The sequence below is a fragment of the Phaeoacremonium minimum genome (assembly GCF_000392275.1).
Source record: "Phaeoacremonium minimum UCRPA7 unplaced genomic scaffold PA7_03_scaffold_450, whole genome shotgun sequence".
Lineage (NCBI taxonomy): Eukaryota > Fungi > Ascomycota > Sordariomycetes > Togniniales > Togniniaceae > Phaeoacremonium > Phaeoacremonium minimum.
In genome coordinates this window covers 284821-303767 of record NW_006921352.1, presented here as the reverse complement: position 1 = coordinate 303767, position 18947 = coordinate 284821, and the positions used below count along the sequence as shown (strand labels likewise).

General features: G+C 49.0%; 5 protein-coding genes across 5 annotated transcripts; 4 read left to right on the top strand and 1 right to left on the bottom strand.

Annotated features, from left to right (window-relative positions):
• Positions 1-959: 959 nt before the first annotated feature.
• Positions 960-2148, top strand: UCRPA7_6116 (hypothetical protein; the record flags this gene model as incomplete). The annotated part of the gene is made up of 2 exons (XM_007918657.1): positions 960-1533; positions 1907-2148. 2 exons carry the CDS (start codon positions 960-962, stop codon positions 2146-2148), a joined length of 816 nt encoding a protein of 271 aa, XP_007916848.1.
• A 1738-nt stretch (positions 2149-3886) lies between these two features.
• Positions 3887-6192, top strand: UCRPA7_6115 (putative alcohol oxidase protein; the record flags this gene model as incomplete). Its single annotated transcript, XM_007918656.1, has 6 exons — positions 3887-3999; positions 4051-4991; positions 5051-5273; positions 5323-5539; positions 5593-6002; positions 6054-6192. The coding sequence occupies 6 exons, from the start codon at positions 3887-3889 to the stop codon at positions 6190-6192; spliced, it is 2043 nt and encodes a 680-aa protein (XP_007916847.1).
• A 5104-nt stretch (positions 6193-11296) lies between these two features.
• On the top strand, positions 11297-12299 carry UCRPA7_6114 (putative oxidoreductase - protein; the record flags this gene model as incomplete). The annotated part of the gene is made up of 2 exons (XM_007918655.1): positions 11297-11329; positions 11409-12299. The coding sequence occupies 2 exons, from the start codon at positions 11297-11299 to the stop codon at positions 12297-12299; spliced, it is 924 nt and encodes a 307-aa protein (XP_007916846.1).
• A 191-nt stretch (positions 12300-12490) lies between these two features.
• UCRPA7_6113 (putative methyltransferase domain-containing protein) lies at positions 12491-14015 on the bottom strand (the record flags this gene model as incomplete). Its single annotated transcript, XM_007918654.1, has 7 exons — positions 12491-12863; positions 12923-13153; positions 13204-13264; positions 13487-13528; positions 13587-13669; positions 13723-13766; positions 13815-14015. The coding sequence occupies 7 exons, from the start codon at positions 14013-14015 to the stop codon at positions 12491-12493; spliced, it is 1035 nt and encodes a 344-aa protein (XP_007916845.1).
• A 2786-nt stretch (positions 14016-16801) lies between these two features.
• UCRPA7_6112 (putative carboxylesterase family protein) lies at positions 16802-17713 on the top strand (the record flags this gene model as incomplete). The annotated part of the gene is made up of 1 exon (XM_007918653.1): positions 16802-17713. The coding sequence occupies one exon, from the start codon at positions 16802-16804 to the stop codon at positions 17711-17713; it is 912 nt and encodes a 303-aa protein (XP_007916844.1).
• Positions 17714-18947: the final 1234 nt, after the last annotated feature.

Sequence of the window (18947 nt, the reverse complement as noted above, 5' to 3'; positions counted from 1 at the left end):
TGTCTCCCATCTGATTTATTCCCATAGATATACTCTGAATTCTGGTCGTTGTTAATCAGTGGCTGTGCCAGTAAAAGGCTTTTAGTCTTGATCCCTCTATCGCTTCCAAACAACAACAACAACAACAACAACAATAAGGAAGGAAGAGACGACAGCATCGTATACAACAAATGTAAAATTAAGAAACCTCAAAGCCTAGATCCTTCGAGGCTGTAGAAATCTTTGCGCACGCTGAATTGGCGATTTTCTTGTTATGTACTCGTGGCACGTAGTCATAGCGTGGGAAAGGGGCGTGGAGGCATTCGCTCTTGAGCCGACCCGACAAATAATTAGTAGATTGGGGAGCAACTGTTCGTGTAAGAATGGGCTAATCCTCTAGGAACAGGAGACTTCTCAATATATTGGCAAGACTGAGTGAGCTGCGTGAATATTTATGTGTTTCAGGAAGCCCGAACAGAGAGAAGCTTGGATGTTAGTGGAGATAGAGTATTCAGCTTAAAATTGTAGAGGTCCGCTAAGGTGGCCTAACCCAAACTTTCATTGATTGGATTACTCTAATTAAACACACGCTCGCGATATTTCGGATTTGGCCCTGATACTTGTATTCATCTAATTGATCAGTGGCTATCTACCCTAATTCCTACCTTCTCACGAATTCATTCACCAATGTCGATGCGACGATGAGAGCGGTCCTGGAGGAAGATAAAGCTAACTAAAAGGTTGTCTAGCGTGTAAGTGCGCTGGCCTTGGCCCAAAGCCAGCAAATGATTGGCCTGTGCCATCTCACCACATAAATACGATCAACCTACCCCTGTCAATCAGGCAACAACAGCTCCCCCGCTTCTATCAAATGCAAAACCTTGGTCACCTTGAGATTTGGATGAAATTACGACTGTGATACTCTAGGCTGTAGAGAATGCAAGAACTATAGTACCAAACAAGCAACAGTGACGGCTCCGATGATTTTCTCAACGTGGTCTCTTCTCTTTTCTCTCGGCTCGGCCTGGCTTCTCAACATCCCGCGGATCGACTTGATATGGCCACCAGTACAAGCGGAGCGAGAAATTCCCATCACGAACTCGAACGAAGCGGCAGACTCTACATATCCCTGTGCACATGTGCCAATCCCCGACAATGTTGAGCGAATCGATTTCCCTATTATAGGTGGGCAACTTCAATTCAACTTCTCAACACCCAGTCCAGGCCAACGCAATGGGCGCGAGCTCGGCTGGGGCATGTCCTACGCCCTCGGCCAGTTCAACGGCAACCAAACTGTTGGCCAGGATAATTGGTTCATGATTCGGTATAAGTACTGGAACGCGACCAACTTTAACGCGAACATTGGCATTTACTGCACGCCTGAGTTTGACGACCTGGGAAACTACGCAATAAACCTTACAAAGGAGGCGTATGAGTCTCCGCTGGAACGAACCCTGCCCGAAGACGTCGACCTGGAAGGCATGAATGCTACCCTTGCTGTGGAGCTTTTCAGGTTGAACAATGCGGACCTTGACGCCGGCATGGACCAGGTAGGTTGTTTGTGAACTTTACAAATAGCTTGGCTAACATTGTCCAATCGATGTGTAGTGTGTATATGTGCGTTTGACAAGTAATCCCAGATCCTGGGGTGCATGTGCCGAGTCTGACTTGGTCTCACCTACCGTGATTCCCACCCCCACGAGTTCAGGTTTTGGCGGCGGAGGTATCATGCCTCCGACTTTTACGCCAACTCCGAGCCATCCGACGGGAGCCCCGACTCACAGTCGTCGCAACTCTTCGCTTGTCATCGGAGCCAGTGTGGGTGCAGTCGCCGGCGCGGCTCTTATTGCTTTGATAGTCGGATTTCTTATTGTTAGAAGAAGACAACAAACACGCCAACTGAAGAATCCAGTTCCTATGCCGCCAGACAGTGAAGACAAGGATCTCAAGAAAATGAAGAACGGCGGCAAATGGAAAAGCAAGGAGGTTGATGCTGGAATGGATGGGAATGAGCAGAGATTAGCAAAGGAGAGAGAGTCTGACAAGGGCAAAGATGCTAAAGATGCTAAAGATGCTGATTCTGTCAGCGGGGAAAGTAGCAGCGCATCGGTTCACTCTGAGGTTCCGCCTAGCTATGCCGATGCCGTCATGTCCGAGATCAAACTTTAAATCATGGTGAATCCCCGTCATCCAGCACCTGTATCTAAATAAATAGAGCCGTAAACCAGGTAGATGATTCAAATAAAAAAACATCATCATTCATGCTAGGTCACGGAAATGGGAGGTAACAGGCAACTCCTCAGGTCGTCTTTCAAGCATGATAAACCACAACTTTTGAAATAGAGTCCTGGCATACTCTAGCAACTTGCTATAGTCACGTAGACAGCGAGGGGTGTCATCTCAACTCATTGGTATCCCAAGATTACGTCATGGCAAACTGTGTTCACCCCACAAGGTACTGCTTTTGCCCCTTTTGGCGAAGCCGAAACCCTTTCCAACGGTTGGGCGGATGGAAATGCCACGGGATTTAATCTAGTATCCGTCGTTTACTCTCGGGCAATTTGAAATGTATGGTGGGTTCCACTGCAGAGCCAGATGTGTATTGGATAAGTCGGAATGCATGTTGGACGTTCTTGATATCCTCGAATTAAAGCGAAAGGATTGTTGATTCGTCCATGATATCAAATGTACCGAAGAGGCATGCCGGAGAGGAGGTTGCTCAGCCATTGAAATGCGTTCCCCTCCCTACTGCACCACTCCTCGAGGGAGGTAAAGGATGAAACGAGCCACCAAGCTTGCAATCCCGGCGTCGTCGGATCGAAGGAGAACTGACCGGGTGCGAACCCCCGCACTTGGACCGTGTACCGCGGCGTCTGGGGTGCATTAGCACGAAACGCACTGAACTGGGGGTGTAGAGATCGAGATCTTCACTGGCCCGGGAACTGGCCGGACTTGGAGACAGGGGTGGGGTGGTCAGCATATTTGATGCAGAGCCTCCGCATCTTCGATGTTGGAGAACGCGTACTCCACTGCAGGACAAGCCAATATCATAACACGTTCTTCTCGGTAGTTCACGTTGAGTTTTCTGAGCAGCCAACTTCGCTGGTCCTCGTGCCAATCATCCATCAATCACAATCATGACCCCGCATCAATTGCTTTGCTTCGCGAGGCGCAGCATGTCTCGTCATGGCTGGCGACGTCAACCTGCATCGAACATTGAGCGGGTATTGTACCATCGGGTGTAATACTGAGAAGCGCGAAATGTAGCTTCACGCATATCCGCCATCAGTTGGCTCCAATGCCTCGAGTTTGAGATGGTTGAATGCCTCAACCTTTGGCATGATGAGCTGAACCAGATGACTAATACTGTGCACTCGATTGAATGGTTGAGAACAGATTATAATCAATTGCTAACGTTGTATGTTCATCTCAGTGCTGACCACCTGAGAGGAGGACTGCCGCAACCTTTGATAGCCTGAAACTCCGCACATGGTCCTTGGCATGGCTTCCTGGACAAGAGCTTCCCCTCCCACCAGGCAACCTTTATGCACAAGATCGCCCGTATCTCCTACATCAACGAACGCAGGATTGAGGAGCAGTGTTTGGATCAATTCAGATGACCTTCAGGATGCAGGTGCCATTGGTGCCCGCAACTTCCGGGAGAGGGGCTTGCAGTTATGGATGGTGTTGATAATCCCTGACTGATTGAGCGAGCAACTACTATTAAGCTCAACGGAGTAGACTCGGTATTTGAGATGAAAGTGTGAGTATTTCGAAGGGTTTGATGAGCCCAGTGGCCTACTTAAGGAGGCCCTGCTGAGAAGCCAACCCTGTGGGGTAGCATCCAAATCAACAATCAACAATCTTGGTCTACTTTCATATATCAGCTCTGGACAGAGATATCAAGATGGGAGATAACCCAAGCGGTACACAGTACTCCTCCAATCAAAGCACACTGCCAGATGAGTTCGATATCATCGTGTGTGGTGGCGGAAGCTGCGGGTGTGTTGTGGCTGGAAGGTAGGAATATCTTCACTGCTTTTGGAACGACATTTGTGCTCAAAGTCGTAGATTGGCCAACCTTGACCATAATCTAAAGGTCCTGTTGATTGAGGCTGGTGAAAATAATCTCAATAACCCATGGGTCTTCCGACCTGGCATCTACCCGCGGAATATGAAGCTGGACTCCAAGACTGCATCCTTTTATGAGTCTCGACCTTCCAAGTGGCTGGCTGGGCGAAAGGCAGTCGTTCCATGCGCTCATGTTCTCGGCGGTGGCTCTTCAATCAACTTTATGATGTACACGCGGGCATCTGCATCCGACTATGACGACTTCCAGGCAAAAGGCTGGACCACCAAGGAGCTGCTGCCATTGATGCAGAAGCATGAGACCTACCAGCGAGCTTGTCATAATAAAGATATCCACGGCTTCGAAGGACCAATTAAAGTATCATTTGGCAACTACACGTATCCTATCAAGGAAGACTTCCTTAGGGCCACGGAGTCTCAGGGTATTCCAACAGTTGATGATCTTCAAGATCTGGTCACTGGCCACGGCGCTGAGCATTGGCTCAAGTGGATTAATCGAGATACCGGGCGTCGAAGCGATAGCGCTCATGCCTATATTCACTCTACTCGGTCTAATTACGATAACCTTTATCTGGCCTGCAACACCAAGGTCGACAAGGTAATCATCGAGGACGGCCGAGCCGTTGGAGTTCAGACAGTGCCAACAAAGCCATTGCATCCCAGCCAGCTAAAGACACGGACTTTCAGAGCACGCAAGCAGATTGTTATTTCCGGCGGAACTCTTTCGTCGCCCCTCATTCTCCAGCGCTCTGGAATTGGTGACCCGAAGAAGCTGGAGGCCGTAGGAGTAAAGCCAATTGTGGACCTCCCAGGAGTTGGACTGAACTTCCAAGACCACTACCTAACATTCTCAGTTTATCGTGCTAAGCCTGAGACTGAGAGCTTTGACGAGTTCGTTCGCGGCAACCCTGAGGTTCAGAAGAGTAAGCTTACACTCGTTTGCTCGACTTGACGTTGTGAGTAGATGCTGACATCTAGATAGGGGTGTTTGATGAATGGAACTTGAAAGGAACGGGGCCACTCGCCACTAACGGTATTGATGCTGGCGTCAAGGTCCGCCCAACTGAAGCAGAATTGAAAGAGTTCGAATCTTGGCCTACGCCCCACTTCAAAGATGGCTGGAAGTCATATTTCGAGAAGAAGCCTGACAAGCCGGTGATGCATTACAGTGTCATTGCTGGCTGGTTCGGTGACCATATGCTTATGTAAGTGATATATGTAATCCTTCACTTTATCATTCTCATGAGGAATCAGGCCACCTGGAAACTTCTTTACCATGTTCCACTTCCTGGAGTATCCCTTCTCCCGAGGCAGTACTCACATCAAGAGTGCTGACCCGTATGACCTACCTGACTTTGATGCGGGATTTATGAATGATGAGCGTGACATGGTTCCGATGGTCTGGGGTTATATCAAGTCTCGTGAGACTGCCCGCCGCATGGATGCTTACGCTGGTGAAGTTGAAACTATGGTAAGCCTATGCAATCGTCAACCCATGGGACCTATAACACTAACTCAAAATAGCATCCCTTCTTTGATTATGACTCGCCTGCTCGTGCTCATGATATGGATTTGGCCACTACCAAGGCTTATGCTCTTCCAGGCAATCTTACCGCTGGTATCACTCACGGTAGCTGGTCGACATATCTGCCTGAGGCGGACAAGAAGGCGGCCGTGAATATTCTCAACTCCAACAAGCATGATGTCCGTGACGAGCTGAAGTACAGCGAGTCTGATATTAAGGCAGTTGAAGAGTGGGTCAAGAGACACGTCGAAAGCACCTGGCACAGTCTAGGCACTTGTTCAATGGCGCCTAAAGAGGGCAATAGCATTGTCAAGCACGGTGTACTCGATGAACGCCTCAATGTCCATGGAGTAAAGGGTCTGAAGGTTGCGGATCTCAGTATCTGCCCCGATAATGTTGGTTGCAACACGTAAGTCGACTCATCTTTGGTAACATTCACTGCCATCTAACCTTTCTTTAGCTACTCGACTGCTTTGCTCATTGGCGAGAAGGCTGCTGTCCTGGTAGCCGAAGATCTGGGCTACTCTGGTGATGATTTGAAGATGAAGGTCCCCAGCTATAACGCCCCAGGAGAGGTTGCTTTGCCTTATCGCGTCTAAAGGCACCGTAGAGTACGTCGTGAGAACCGCGGTAGTCTAGTGATGGTTGCCAGATTGACACTTTAGAAAGTATAAGGTAGTACTCAGATTGAAAATTCATATTGTGTTACACCTGTGTGTCGTGAGCCAGAAACTGGCTTCTGTGTTGCAAATAATATGACCCAAGAGTCGCCTTTATGTCAAATCCAATTCTGACTTCTCTTCTGCCTTCCAACCAGAGAGCTCCTATAGCTTCCTCTCTTGGCAGTGCCTAGACCTTCCCTCACCAGACCAATCAGGAATTGTACCCCCATTGCCACACCATCCACCACCATCACCTCCCTTTCGGCCATGTTAACAGTCTGTTGGCACACCTCTTGCATTTCCGTCATACCCGCACATCCCAAGCAAATACAGTCTGCACCCTTTTCAACCAGCCTTTTCGCCGCTGCCACTAGCCCGGCGTACACCACCTCCTTCGGCTTCGTTTCAAGTTCTAGTACACTGACATCGCTCGCCTCACAGCCGGCGCTGAATGCGCCGAGACCATATGATAGGGCAATTGAATCTGTATGCAGGAACTTCGAGCGCTGACCGGTGGTGATGATGCCGAGCTTGTCGCCACACATGCGGCTGGCATACAGCGCGGCTTCCATAATCCCAATGGTTGGGACGGTGAACTCTTCACGTAACATGGGAATCAAGGGGTGAGCGCTGAAGCACGCGACGAGGCAGGCGTCAAACTTTCCCATGTTCAATAAGGGAACTAGTGCCCGGAAGCAGTCCGCCGCCGAGAGGACGGCATCAGCACGGCCCTCAATAGCGGAGGGCCCGGTTGGTGGCGCAGTAAATCCATGCACGGTGACATGAGGCGGTAGTGTGTCTTCAATACTTCTCAGGCATCCGGCTGTCATTGACGGAGTACAATTAGGGTTGATAAGCAATATAGATATCGGCCGGGTGGAGCTCCCGGTGACTGAGATAAGGGATGCTGTCGGATCGGCCATCTTTTCCGGTATATGTCTTCCGATCTGAACCGGATCGACGGACTCCTGCCAAATGCTATAATGGGTTGGGAAATTCTAGGATGTGTGGAAGGCCTTGTATAACACGATTAAGCCTGACACTGCAGCATTGATATCAGGTGCATGTTGCCGAGTGTCGGCATACGGAGAGCGCCGGGGTTTCGGCATGCTAGCTTTCTTATAAGTGGCCGACCTAATTGTCGGGGAAGCTGGCCGTTGGCCGTTGGCCGACACAGGACGCGGCATTGGAACATAATGCGCAAAGCACTTCGGCATCATTTGTAAAGGAATGATCAAATACAATCGCCCGTAATATCCTTCAGCTTCTCATTGACTTCTCGTTTCAAGCCCTATTGGGAGCCTACGCGATCGTGGCTCGTTTCAAAGCGCGACCGTCAATTTCCCATCAAAGCCATCTTTTGTCATATCTACAGTGGACTATCACCTGCAACAATGAACTAGGAATAGATGTTCAGCCCCGGTGCTTTGTTCAAGTTCAATTAATACTCGCTCAGTGGTATCTTATAGCGGCCTCACCGACGAGAGCCGCAGCAAATAACGCAAAATTTGTCCCAGAAAACTTCAGTACCGCTTCCCGTCATGCCGGTCGTCGGCCTTTCTCATCGGTCGCACTCTATAGTAAGCACCGCCTAACTTAACGAGGAAGTAATCCCAGAGCTCACGCAGGTCGTGACCCATCCCATCAGAAGGCATATTTGCGATGCTGTATCCGGGTAACCCGTGTTAGGCAATTGTTATCGTCACGTACGTCGCTCGTCGAAGTCGTCTTCGATTGAGGGTCGCTGGTACGATAAATCGGACTCCTACACAATGCAACTTTAGCACTGTACAAGCACACCACGCATCAATTTGCAGATGATGCGACTCACACAGTCAGAGACGAGCAGGCCCTAGTACTCGACTTCGTATGTCAATGGAGCCTATCACGCGTCAATTGACCTAGAATAGAGAGATGCCGGTGGTAGTCAATTAACATACTCGTTGCTGTTTGCTCGAAAGCGACTCTTTTAGAGTGAGAAGCACGGATACAATGATTTGAAAGGCACATCGGCTCGGCGGGCGTCCCGATGCGGCGGGACGGGAGGCGCCGCTTAAGAGCGACCGAAGGGCGAGTGTGTCCAAAACAGGATTATTCAGACAACGTTGTGCTACGTAGACCAAGACTTTTACGGCGCCTAAGATAAGAAGATCATCGCACAAGAGCGTTGATACGGCAGGTATCCTCTAGTAAAGATGTGGTGAAAGGGCGGAGCTAGCTTCTTAAAGGAGATAATGGTGACTCCGACCTTGTCAAGAGGAGCGCTACTCCTTTACGTCACACTGAGGTCGAAGTTTCCTTTCAGGCACCTGCAGTGACCTGCGGGTCGCAGTCAAGTGAAGTCAGAAAGGAGTACGCAATCGCATCCCTCCCTTCACTTTGCCAGTTAGGCTCAGGAGCCGACCAACACTTGAAATTTGATGGCATTTCATTTTGTTTTTGAAGTTGGACGTGTCTCCGAGCATCCTTGGTTGCCATTCTTCCGTCATAACTCCACACAGACTCAGCGATGCCGCTTCGTAGCTTACAGGATGCACTGTGGTGGGGGGCATCGACGTGGCTGGATTGCAACATGAACAGAGCGATGCTTGCTGCCAAATTGCTATGCCGCTGTGCTGCTGTGCCGCGTGCATAGCAATAATTCCAATGCCGATTTCATAGCAACAAATTGCAATGCTTCTACGCGACCGTTTGGGCGCATGGCCAGGTACAAAAAAATACTCTCACAGTCCGGGTAGTCGTTTTTAGGACCCTTATCGCTGATTGCACAACGGCTCTAAATGGCTATACGAATGATACTCAAGTGCGAGTGCATGTTTATGCCGTAGCCGAGAACCCCGTCCACCCGAAGTAGGCAGAGATTCTTCATCTTTACGTTTTCTGCCTTCTCAGCCATCGCATTCCTCGATATACATTAAGGAGTTTTGAATGTGGTTGAGATAATAAGCTAAGCACGGATTTAATTGATCCTAACAAGACAATGGATACTGGACAAGGCACTCACCTCCCACCGCCCATCGCTGGCTGAAAACTCGCAGCGTAGGTAAAATTGTGTTAACCTTTTCTTGATCCGACGCTCGGTCTTCTGGCAGTGAAGTGTCAAGAAAGATAATAGCAGCTCGAAAGACACAGCACATTCCGACGAACGAGTAATGCAAGACGTTGTGACCCTGGATCGTATCTATGGCTAAAGTGCACATGTCCCAAAGCATGCGACGGGATGACTGTAGTGCAATGCCCTCTTTTGAGTCCAGTTGAGCGTTGATCTGGCGAGCTCGAGCTTCGTGAAGGACAAGAGCGCAGCTAAGAAAGACATTGAGTTGAAAAATTCAGAATGGGGAGACGATTGGCGTTAGACCTCACCTTATAGCCATGGCGATGGAATCGCAAAATGTCCAGCCATGGCTACCCTCTCGGTTTATCAAATTCTGTACAAGAGCTCTCATATCATCGTCAATTATGGTATAGTCTTCACGCGGTAGGGAATTCGTCCCAGTCCTATGAATATAGTCTAATGCTCGACCAGCCATGATGGACACCTGGCATGTAGTGATGAACTTCTGGTCATTTCCATTCGACCCTGGTGCCATTTCGTCTAAGCCGAATGGAGTCTTTTGCTGTACCACATCTTGAATCAGACTCCAATGGTCGCAAACGAGTGGTGTTTGGTATGTGATGGTAGATAATGCAATCATCCTAGTATCTTAGCAAGGGTTAACATTATTTTGCCGAGTGTGCGTCTCACCTGTCAAGTATGAGAATTGACCCATGTAGAGAGAGAGATGTGTTGGTTAAGGATAAAGCGTCTCTGCCTTTCATTCCGCCAAGATTCAGTTGCTCCATAGCGACGACAGAGCAAAGTGTCGCATATGCAGACCGAGGTAAACCATGACCACACTCGTACAGAGCTATGAACATGCCGGTCTGAATCAGATGTACTGTTTTCTCAGCGCTTAGATGTATCTGCATGGTCCCGAAAAGTTGCTTTATCGTGATGTAAAGGATGTTCCGACCGATATGATCTGGATGACCACACGGCTGGCGGATCACTAGATGAAGGGATAATAACAAAAGCGCGTGTTCAGGCTCTCTGGCTTGCTGGTGGCTCGGAATTATACCCGACTCTGTGTATACATCAAGTACAGGAAGCCAAGTATGAATACAGCGTTGATATTCGTCCAACAAGGAGGAGGTCGCTACATCGAATAGACCCAATATCTCAGAAACTAGTTGTGTGAACCTTTGCACTGATCCTGGAATGGTTCTTACATATGTAGATGCTACATGTAGAAGGGCGGACTGCCCCTGGGACGACAAATCATAACCACAGGGGCCATGGTCAACATAATCTCTCCATTGGTTCGCATCAGGATGAGGTGGTAATAAAACAAGTGCAGTATAGTCGCAGTTTCTCCATTTTCTGAACCTGTTATTAACTTAAGCCCGAGTGAAGATCATCTCAAAGTAAAACGGCTTACGATGCACATCGAGAGCATTTGGGTAATGTTCGATCACACCCTTGTTTTCGAATTCGGCAATACGCGCACGCATGTGCCGCTTTTCCGGATGATTCGGGCTGAGCCACCATCATGACACTACACTCAGAGTACTCGAACAATCATGGACTCACGAGACACGTTGTCTCAAATCTCGCGCAATGATGTTGATGGTGAGTAGAAGCTTCGGCCGCCCCCCTGAATATCGAAAGGAAGCAGTCGGTATTCCTCGGTCCAAAATACTCGGTTCATTGGCCAACTGGCGCAGTTTATTTTACAGGGGAGCGGCCGACACTAGAGATTTTATTGACACTAGGCCATGTTTAGTTGCTGGCCTAACCTGTTGAGGCTTCTATCAGGGTCACAGTCCTTACTGACATATCACAACATTGAAAGGGATTGAGACTCTACTACGGATCTAATGGCAGATTCCCGAGTTGGAACTGAGTATAAAGAGTCTGATTCTTGTTTAGAAAATGTGAGAGATACTCTCCTACCTCAACAGCCTTAATTTAATCCCCGTTACTCCATTGTCGAACTTCAAGATGACTAAGATCAAGAATGTTGCAATCCTTGGTGTAAGTCAAGTCACCTAGCTATTATCCATAGGTTATACGTCGTTTTTAGGTCTGTACTAATCTGGTCTCTGTATGTTAGGCTTCCGGCACCCTCGGCCAAGTCCTCGTACCAGCACTCGTGCGAGCTGGGTTCGCGGTAACCGTCGTTGTGCGTCCAGAAAACAAGACAAACGTCTACTCCGGCGTAACTGTGAAGACGGCGAGCTATAGCGACACAAAGGCTCTAGCATTCGCATTCGAGGACCAGCATGCTGTGGTTGAAGCCTTCAACCCTGCCGCTGCTAGCCACCAAAGTGCTATCGTTGAGGCAGCTTTGGCAGCGGGTGTATTACATTTGATCACCCCCGAGTTTGGATCCGACTCCTTCAATCCTCATGTCGACGAGCTTCTTATTTACGAACCAAAACGCGAAGCCCAGCGACAGCTTGCAGATACTCTAGCCAAGTCTGATGCTACACTGTCTTGGACAGCAATACACATTGGAGCTTGGTACGACTGGGCGATTGAGGTGGGGAGATTCTGGGTTGACAAGAAGACCAGAACAATCACTCGCTTTGGATCTGGCAATCAAAAGTATAGCATGAGCCGACTCGCAATGACAGGCGATGCGGTAGTGGCTGTGCTCAAGCAACCAGAGCTCTTCCGCAACAAGCCTGTGTTTTTCGCCAGCCATACTGTGTCAACCAACCAACTGATTGATATCATCAAGGAGGAGCTTGCAGACCAAGACTGGAAAGTAGTTGATGTGGCCCTTGATGGGTTCGCCGAGAAAGCTCGTGAGCTTTGGGATCAGGATACAAAGAATGGGGTGCAAGACAGGCTCAATAGTCGAGCCTACGCCATGCTTGGCACTGCTGCCATCTTTGATGAGAACAATAAGTACGGTGCTGATTTTGGGACGAAGGTAGAGCCGGGATGGGATGAAGGCGAGGCTACTTTGCGGCGTCAGCTGAAGGACCTCCTATCCTAGAAAATCTATGGCATAGGTTAGGTCCGTAACACCAATACTTGTATCTTTAACAAGAGTTCTTGAGCGATTCTTTTGATTGTTGCCATCGACTATGTATTGAACCCTGTCATATGTGCCTTAGTGCCATCTACCATCCAAGTAAGCCCGACCATATCGCCGTCCAATCATGCATACAACCCCGAGTCCCGCCGTTAAGTTTCCTCCTTTGTCCCACCCGGTTTCCTCCCGTAAGCAAAATATACAACTCCATAGGCATGGATCTTCTTATCTTTTAGATCATTTCGCACGCCTGCTAGGAACACCTCAATACGTTCCTTGCTCCACCCCAGAACCCGAGCAAAGACAGCCGTACTGAGGGATGCAATTCCCTCGCTCAAATTTTGCAGAGAGATGGCGCCGAGAAGCTTGTTCTTCTGACCTCGTGGCCACGAATTCACAGCCACAAAAACACGGTGCTCCGTCACATCTTCGAAGCCTGCTTCGCGCATGTAATCGCCCCATCGCTGGCTGCCGCTCAGGTCTCGGCCAATACGGGACATGCCCTCGACTAGTAGTCGGTTCCATCTTCAAGAGTGTCAATCAGCCCATAAGCTTGTCAAAGGTAATCTTGGACAGCAACTTACTCGCCAAGCTCAGTGCCATCGAGTGTTCCATCATCACTCAGCATCGGCAAGCAGGGATCCTGCAACTCGAAATAACCGCCAGGCTCGAGATTGTCATAGATTTTCCGTAGCATATCTCGGTTGTCTTTGAAGCAGGTGACGATTGCCCTGGCGTGGATGTAGTCGAATGGCCGACTGAAGTTCCACTCATCCTCGGCATCGTCGACTTCGAATACGCAGTTCGGTGGAACGCTGAGCGGTTAGATGGTGTATAGACTCGAATGCTAGTTGAAATGACTCACTATTGTGGTTGAATGGGGCTTAGATCTGTGCCAACGACTTCGGCTTCGGGATACTCCTGAGCTATAATCGTCAGCAAGACACGGCTTATATAGACCGAGGAGGCTCAAACTATACCAAATTCTATAGCCCAGATACCAGTACCAGTTGCAAGATCTAGCACGCGTCGTGGTCTTGCAAGGGGAGCCAGATGCAGTTTTCCGTCTAACATGATTCTGAACGAGTGATGCTGCAAATCTAATACATTCAGCACACATCAAACGATGAGATGTCTAATTGGCTCACCAAGTCTATCCTGCTCCTTCTCATCATTCGGTAGCATGTATTCTTCGCTCGAGTCAGCAACGGGATCCTTAGCGCGTAAAGCCGTTCCGTCACTACTCACTGCCGGAGTTGTAAGCATGGTAGGTCCGTCCATTCTCTTCAATGTAGTTGTATATGCTCGATCTCATTGACACAGTCGACTCGCTGGGGATTGTTAGTACTACTGTTATGATAGCATGATGGCCGCTGTAACTCACAAGACCGACTCTCCAATTGCGGAATCATCGTCGCGGGTGCTTTGCTAAAGAGTTGTCAATTGAGCCTTTGTCTGCGACTAAGACCCACTCACGTCCGATGAATCCGTCCCAACTTCAAGATCGCTTGGGAAGGGAAATACGCGACCTTGAAAGTCAACTTGCGGCTCCCGTCCGGCCACATTGCTACCCTGAATCGCGCCCGATTGCGGGATTTTCGACGCCGGCGGCTGCTGCTGCGACGCTGTGTCGTCCGATGCGCGCGATGCTTCGGCGGTCTGGTCTTCGGCGGCCATGGCTGGGGTTGTGGATATATTACTACCTGGTGATAATGCACATGGATCTCACAAGCCAGGGGCCACACACAGCAGGGTTTCACGATGCAATGACGGACAGTTGGGAATTGGCCGGTAGGGGTTAAAGATCTGCACCGGAGCCCTGCATCAGGAGATCCTACCAGCCTACTCCTCATTTTACGCGCTATCAGCCCCCACCGTAGCCCCCGCTCGCTATGCCGTCTTGGTGATGGTGCCGGCTCGCCAAATCCTACCTTTTCCCCTTATAGGAAAGCCAGACGACGAGTGCCACGTGAAACAGAAATGTAGCCAGTCTGTTGGGTCAAAAACAACATTTCAGGTTGGAGACAAGCTGTATCATTCAATGGGAGCAATAGACTTTACGAATTGCCCGAGCAAGATTATGAATGACTGCGGAGAGTAGGCAGCCGGCTGCCATGCTATGCGCAAAAATCATGAATCCAGAGGCAAGAGTCGGTGATAATATGAGTGTCTCATCAAAGAGAGATTTCAGTTGATTCTCGCTGTTAAGTCTGCAAAATATGCCGTTGTGGATTTACATAGTGACGTGTTTTAATCTTCATAACAGCATTCCAGCAGCCTTTCAAATCCACCCAAGACAACCAAGACCAATGCCACCTAGCACAGGAATGAAAGACCAGTGCATCCACCCTCCTTTCCCAGCGGCCGTCTGGACGGCATATCCATCCACTATAGCCATGGGCAGAGCTCCCAGCAGAACCAGTCCCATTGTCTGTTGGTTGCCCGAGTACCATGATGCCAGACAGGCAAGCCCAACAGCAAGATCGCGGGCACCATACATCAAGATCTGTGCGTGAACGAGTTTTTGTGCCGCGGGCTCCTTTGGTCGTTGGACCTGGAGCAAGTCGTAGAATGAGTCTGGACGGAGGAGGGCGTTCAGGCCGAGGAAGACGGGTGACAGGCTTGCCAGGCCATGGCTGATTGTCCAGAAGTTTTGAGGCGGGATTTGAGCCATTATTGATGGTAAACAGACGTGATTTCGGACAAGATGCTTAATAAGTGAGACGATGCTGACTTGACTCGGGTCCGTATAAGAATCTGGGGGTGAATTGACTTTTATACCGAGACGGCTCCTCAGCCCTAGCACCCAGGGGTGTGGTCTGTGCCGCAAATGAACAGGGCCAGCCCCAATGACGTGGGGCTTAGGAGTTTCCATCTCCTCACTTATGGCTCCCGAGCTGTAGGCTTAGACTTCCACTAGCTGAGCTGAGGCCGCACCAGTAATGGAGTGCCGCGACGGGAAGACCAGACCAGTTGCGGCAGCTTCAATATACAGTAGGTATCACTTTTAATTCTAGAGTTTGAAATTACGCGCAGTCAGATTGTAATTAGTGTCTGAGAACTCCCACTTACCTGGACTACTTAGTGCATTTAATTCGATAAGCGTGTTTCGTCACCTTGGGTCTGATGTGTCTCGAGGTGGTGTCCCCTCATTTTGTCACGATGAATGAGTAGCGATCTAGATGGATATGAGACTTCGGTACACTCTTTTGAGCGATTTGCATGTTAACAAGAGCTGTTGCAGCTTATTTTCGCATCATTTTCAACTTAAATGAGATCAGCTATGTGGTGTTGCCGACTGATAGGGTTGTGATAGCGGCGGTTAGACTTCAAACCCGAGAAGCGAAATGCTATCGAGACTAACTTGTCTCGACTTAAACTGAGTGATCACCCCACTTGGACGCGATAAGCTCCTGCTTTCATTGATCAGTCGACTATTTTCGACGATGGGAGATTGGTGCAGATCGCTGATAAATAGGTCGCCATATCCGTCGAATTGGGACATGTGAAGTTGACGATAAGCCAAGTATCTAATTGACGATGTTGTCCCTTAGCCGTTTGCTTCCAGGCCTGTTGGCGCTGTGCCCAGCTGTTCTTGGAATACAATCCGGTTCAACTGTGAAGACAGTCAACGGAAGCTATGTCGGCATTGACCTTCCATCTTTCAAACAGGAAGCGTTCTTGGGCGTTCCCTTTGCTCAGCCACCGACTGGACAACTCCGACTAAGACCGCCTCAATCGCTCAATACCACTTTCACAGCAAAGTCAGTAAGCCAATATGGGTATACATGTCCAGGCATGGATGATCCCACTGTCTATGATATGAATGAGGACTGTCTTACCCTGAACATTGTGAGGCCCAAGTATATTCTGTCCAAAGACTTGCCCGTGTTAGTGTGGATATATGGCGGCGGCTTCCAGACTGGAGCCACTAATACTCCCACCTACAATCTAAGTTATCTTGTGCAAACTTCGGTTGAGATGGGCGAGCCAATCATTGCTATTAGCTTAAACTATCGGAAGGCTACATTTGGCTTTTTGGGAGGACGTGACATGGTTGTAAGTGTCCGCTGCTTTGGCCTCAGGTGAGCAAAGCTAAAAAAGGGTGACAGAACTCGGGAAACATGAATCTAGGCCTTCTTGACCAGCGACGCGCGTTGGATTGGATACAAGAGAACATCGATGCATTCGGAGGTGATCCAGAGAAGGTCACCATCTTTGGCCAGTCGTCGTACGTCTTTAACAATACCCAATTGAGTTGAGGTGTTAATATGGTTACATCTAGGGGTGGTGCTGCTGTTGGGTTCCAGTTGGGTGCATGGGGTGGCCATGGCAAACCTCCTTTCCGCGCAGCTATTATGCAGAGTGGCTCATCCAACTCCCAGCCTAGTGAAACCTCTTGCTTCTTGTATGGGCCCAGAAACTAATTCATTCTAGACAACGGGACAGACTATCATCAACCCATGTACGAGTTGGTACTTTCTCGAGCAAACTGCTCTGATGTGCCTGACCGACTCGACTGCCTCCGGCGGTTGTCATATGAAGATTACGTCGCTGCTAGCTCGGGCCTGGTCTTCTTTCCTACCGTTGATGGATCCTTTTTACCTACCATTGGCAGCATTGCCAAGGCGGCCGGGGCCTTCTACAAGGTTCCTATCATAGCAGGTACCACAACTGATGATGCCACTTCGTTCGCGCCAACAGACCGCAACACAGATGAGGATGTCAAGCGTCCGCCAATTGTCGTCGGCACGGGTTACACTATTTCGAACTACTCATGGACCAGAATCCTGGATTTGTACCCGGACGATCCCACGCAGGGCATTCCAGGCAGCACTGGCAGCGAGCGTTTTGAGGATCTCGGCTACCAATACAAGCGAGTTTGCGCTATTGGTGGCGATATTCTTTTCCAAAGTCCACGTCGTCAGGACTGCCAGGTCTTTGCGGCTGCTGGCTTGCCTGTTTACTCGTATCGCTTCGACACGCTCCCATACGTGAATGGGTCAAATGCCACATATACCGACCTTGTGGGAACTCCCGGCTCGGCAGCCCTAGGGGTCAAACATAGTTCTGATCTTCCATTTGTGTTCAACAATCCTGAAAATGGACTGTCGATTGTCCTCGGTCCCAAGGAATCGTATCACGCGCTTGCAAATACAATGTCACGCATGTGGATTTCGTTTGCGGCACATGGAGACCCTAACAAGCACGGTATTGACGGTGTGCCACATTGGTCGACTTATGAAAAAGGCTGCAAGTCGAAAAACTTCGTCTTCCATGCTGATTCCCCTGGTGGTGGTTATTTAGAATCAGACACATGGAGACAGGCAGGCATGAACTATCTGATTCAGACTCAAGCAGAACGTGTTCAGTAGTTCGCGATCTATTTCGAAGTCTTGAGAGGATTCAATGTACCATGATCAATGAATATTAGAACTCTTCTAATGACAATACTTAACAACATCATCTTCTTTGTCAATTCAAAAGAAAAGCAAGCTGGTTTTTGCTAGAGACTTCATATGAAGATAGGAGTATATTCACATTCTGGCACATGGTCTTGGTATATTATACCAAATAAGACTTTCAATTAATTGCAGCAAGGCTACCACGCCACTCATCCGGCCGTCCGGAACCAGCAATTGATACTTTACTGACGTAACTTTTATTACTTGAAGGATACTCACTGTCAGATTGTTCCTTGCCTTCAAAGATCTGGATCCGAGAACGTGGATCCGAGGCGGAAGTCAAACCGGACCTATCAGTCACTTGGATGCCTAAATAAATTATGCGACGCTCGTGGAAATAGATATATTAGCTAAGCCCCATTTTGTCTTTGGTAGCTGTTAGTCCTTGTCAGCCTCACGAGACTAGGCTCCGGTGTAAAACTTCACATCAACGGAAATGCTCCCCGACGGTCCTGCTGCGTTCTTACTTCGGCCCCATGTGCTTCTTTCTGCTACGTTGCACTAATAATAATATCAATGCTTCTATTGTGATTGAGCAACGTGATTTGGTAAAGAGAATTCGGTAAATGTTTGGTATACCAGGAGGTTCTAGGACTATAAGTAGCAGCTTGCCATAGAATTGTTGAACGTTCAACTCCTGAACTAATGAACTCTTCCTCATACCTCCCAAAGACTGTATTTATCGCCGTTATTGATACAATGAGCTACTACTTGATATTACATGCCTTGATCGCGTCGGCGACTGCATCTACTCAATCGTCGATGCCAACAGCCCGTCAGGCACCTGGAGGACAGCAGGTTGCATGGGCATCCTACATTGTGAGTCAGGTTGCTGCCAGAGGTTCTCTTATCGAGGAATTACCTTTTGAACACTTTCAGAGATAACGCTGTTGACTTCGATTGATTTAGCCTCCGACTGACACGAGAGCCTGGAGTAATCTCACATCATACGACAAAAACAAACTAAGCGTCCTCATTGCGAACGTTGTCAACGGACCGGATACTTCTCAGAACGTTGACTGGGCTAAGGTTATTAATGACACAACAAACTCCGGCAAGACCGTCATTGGCTATGTTCGCACCGGATATTTTGGCCTTAGCATACATAACTTCACGACCCGCCTCGGATCTCGAGACCTCGCCG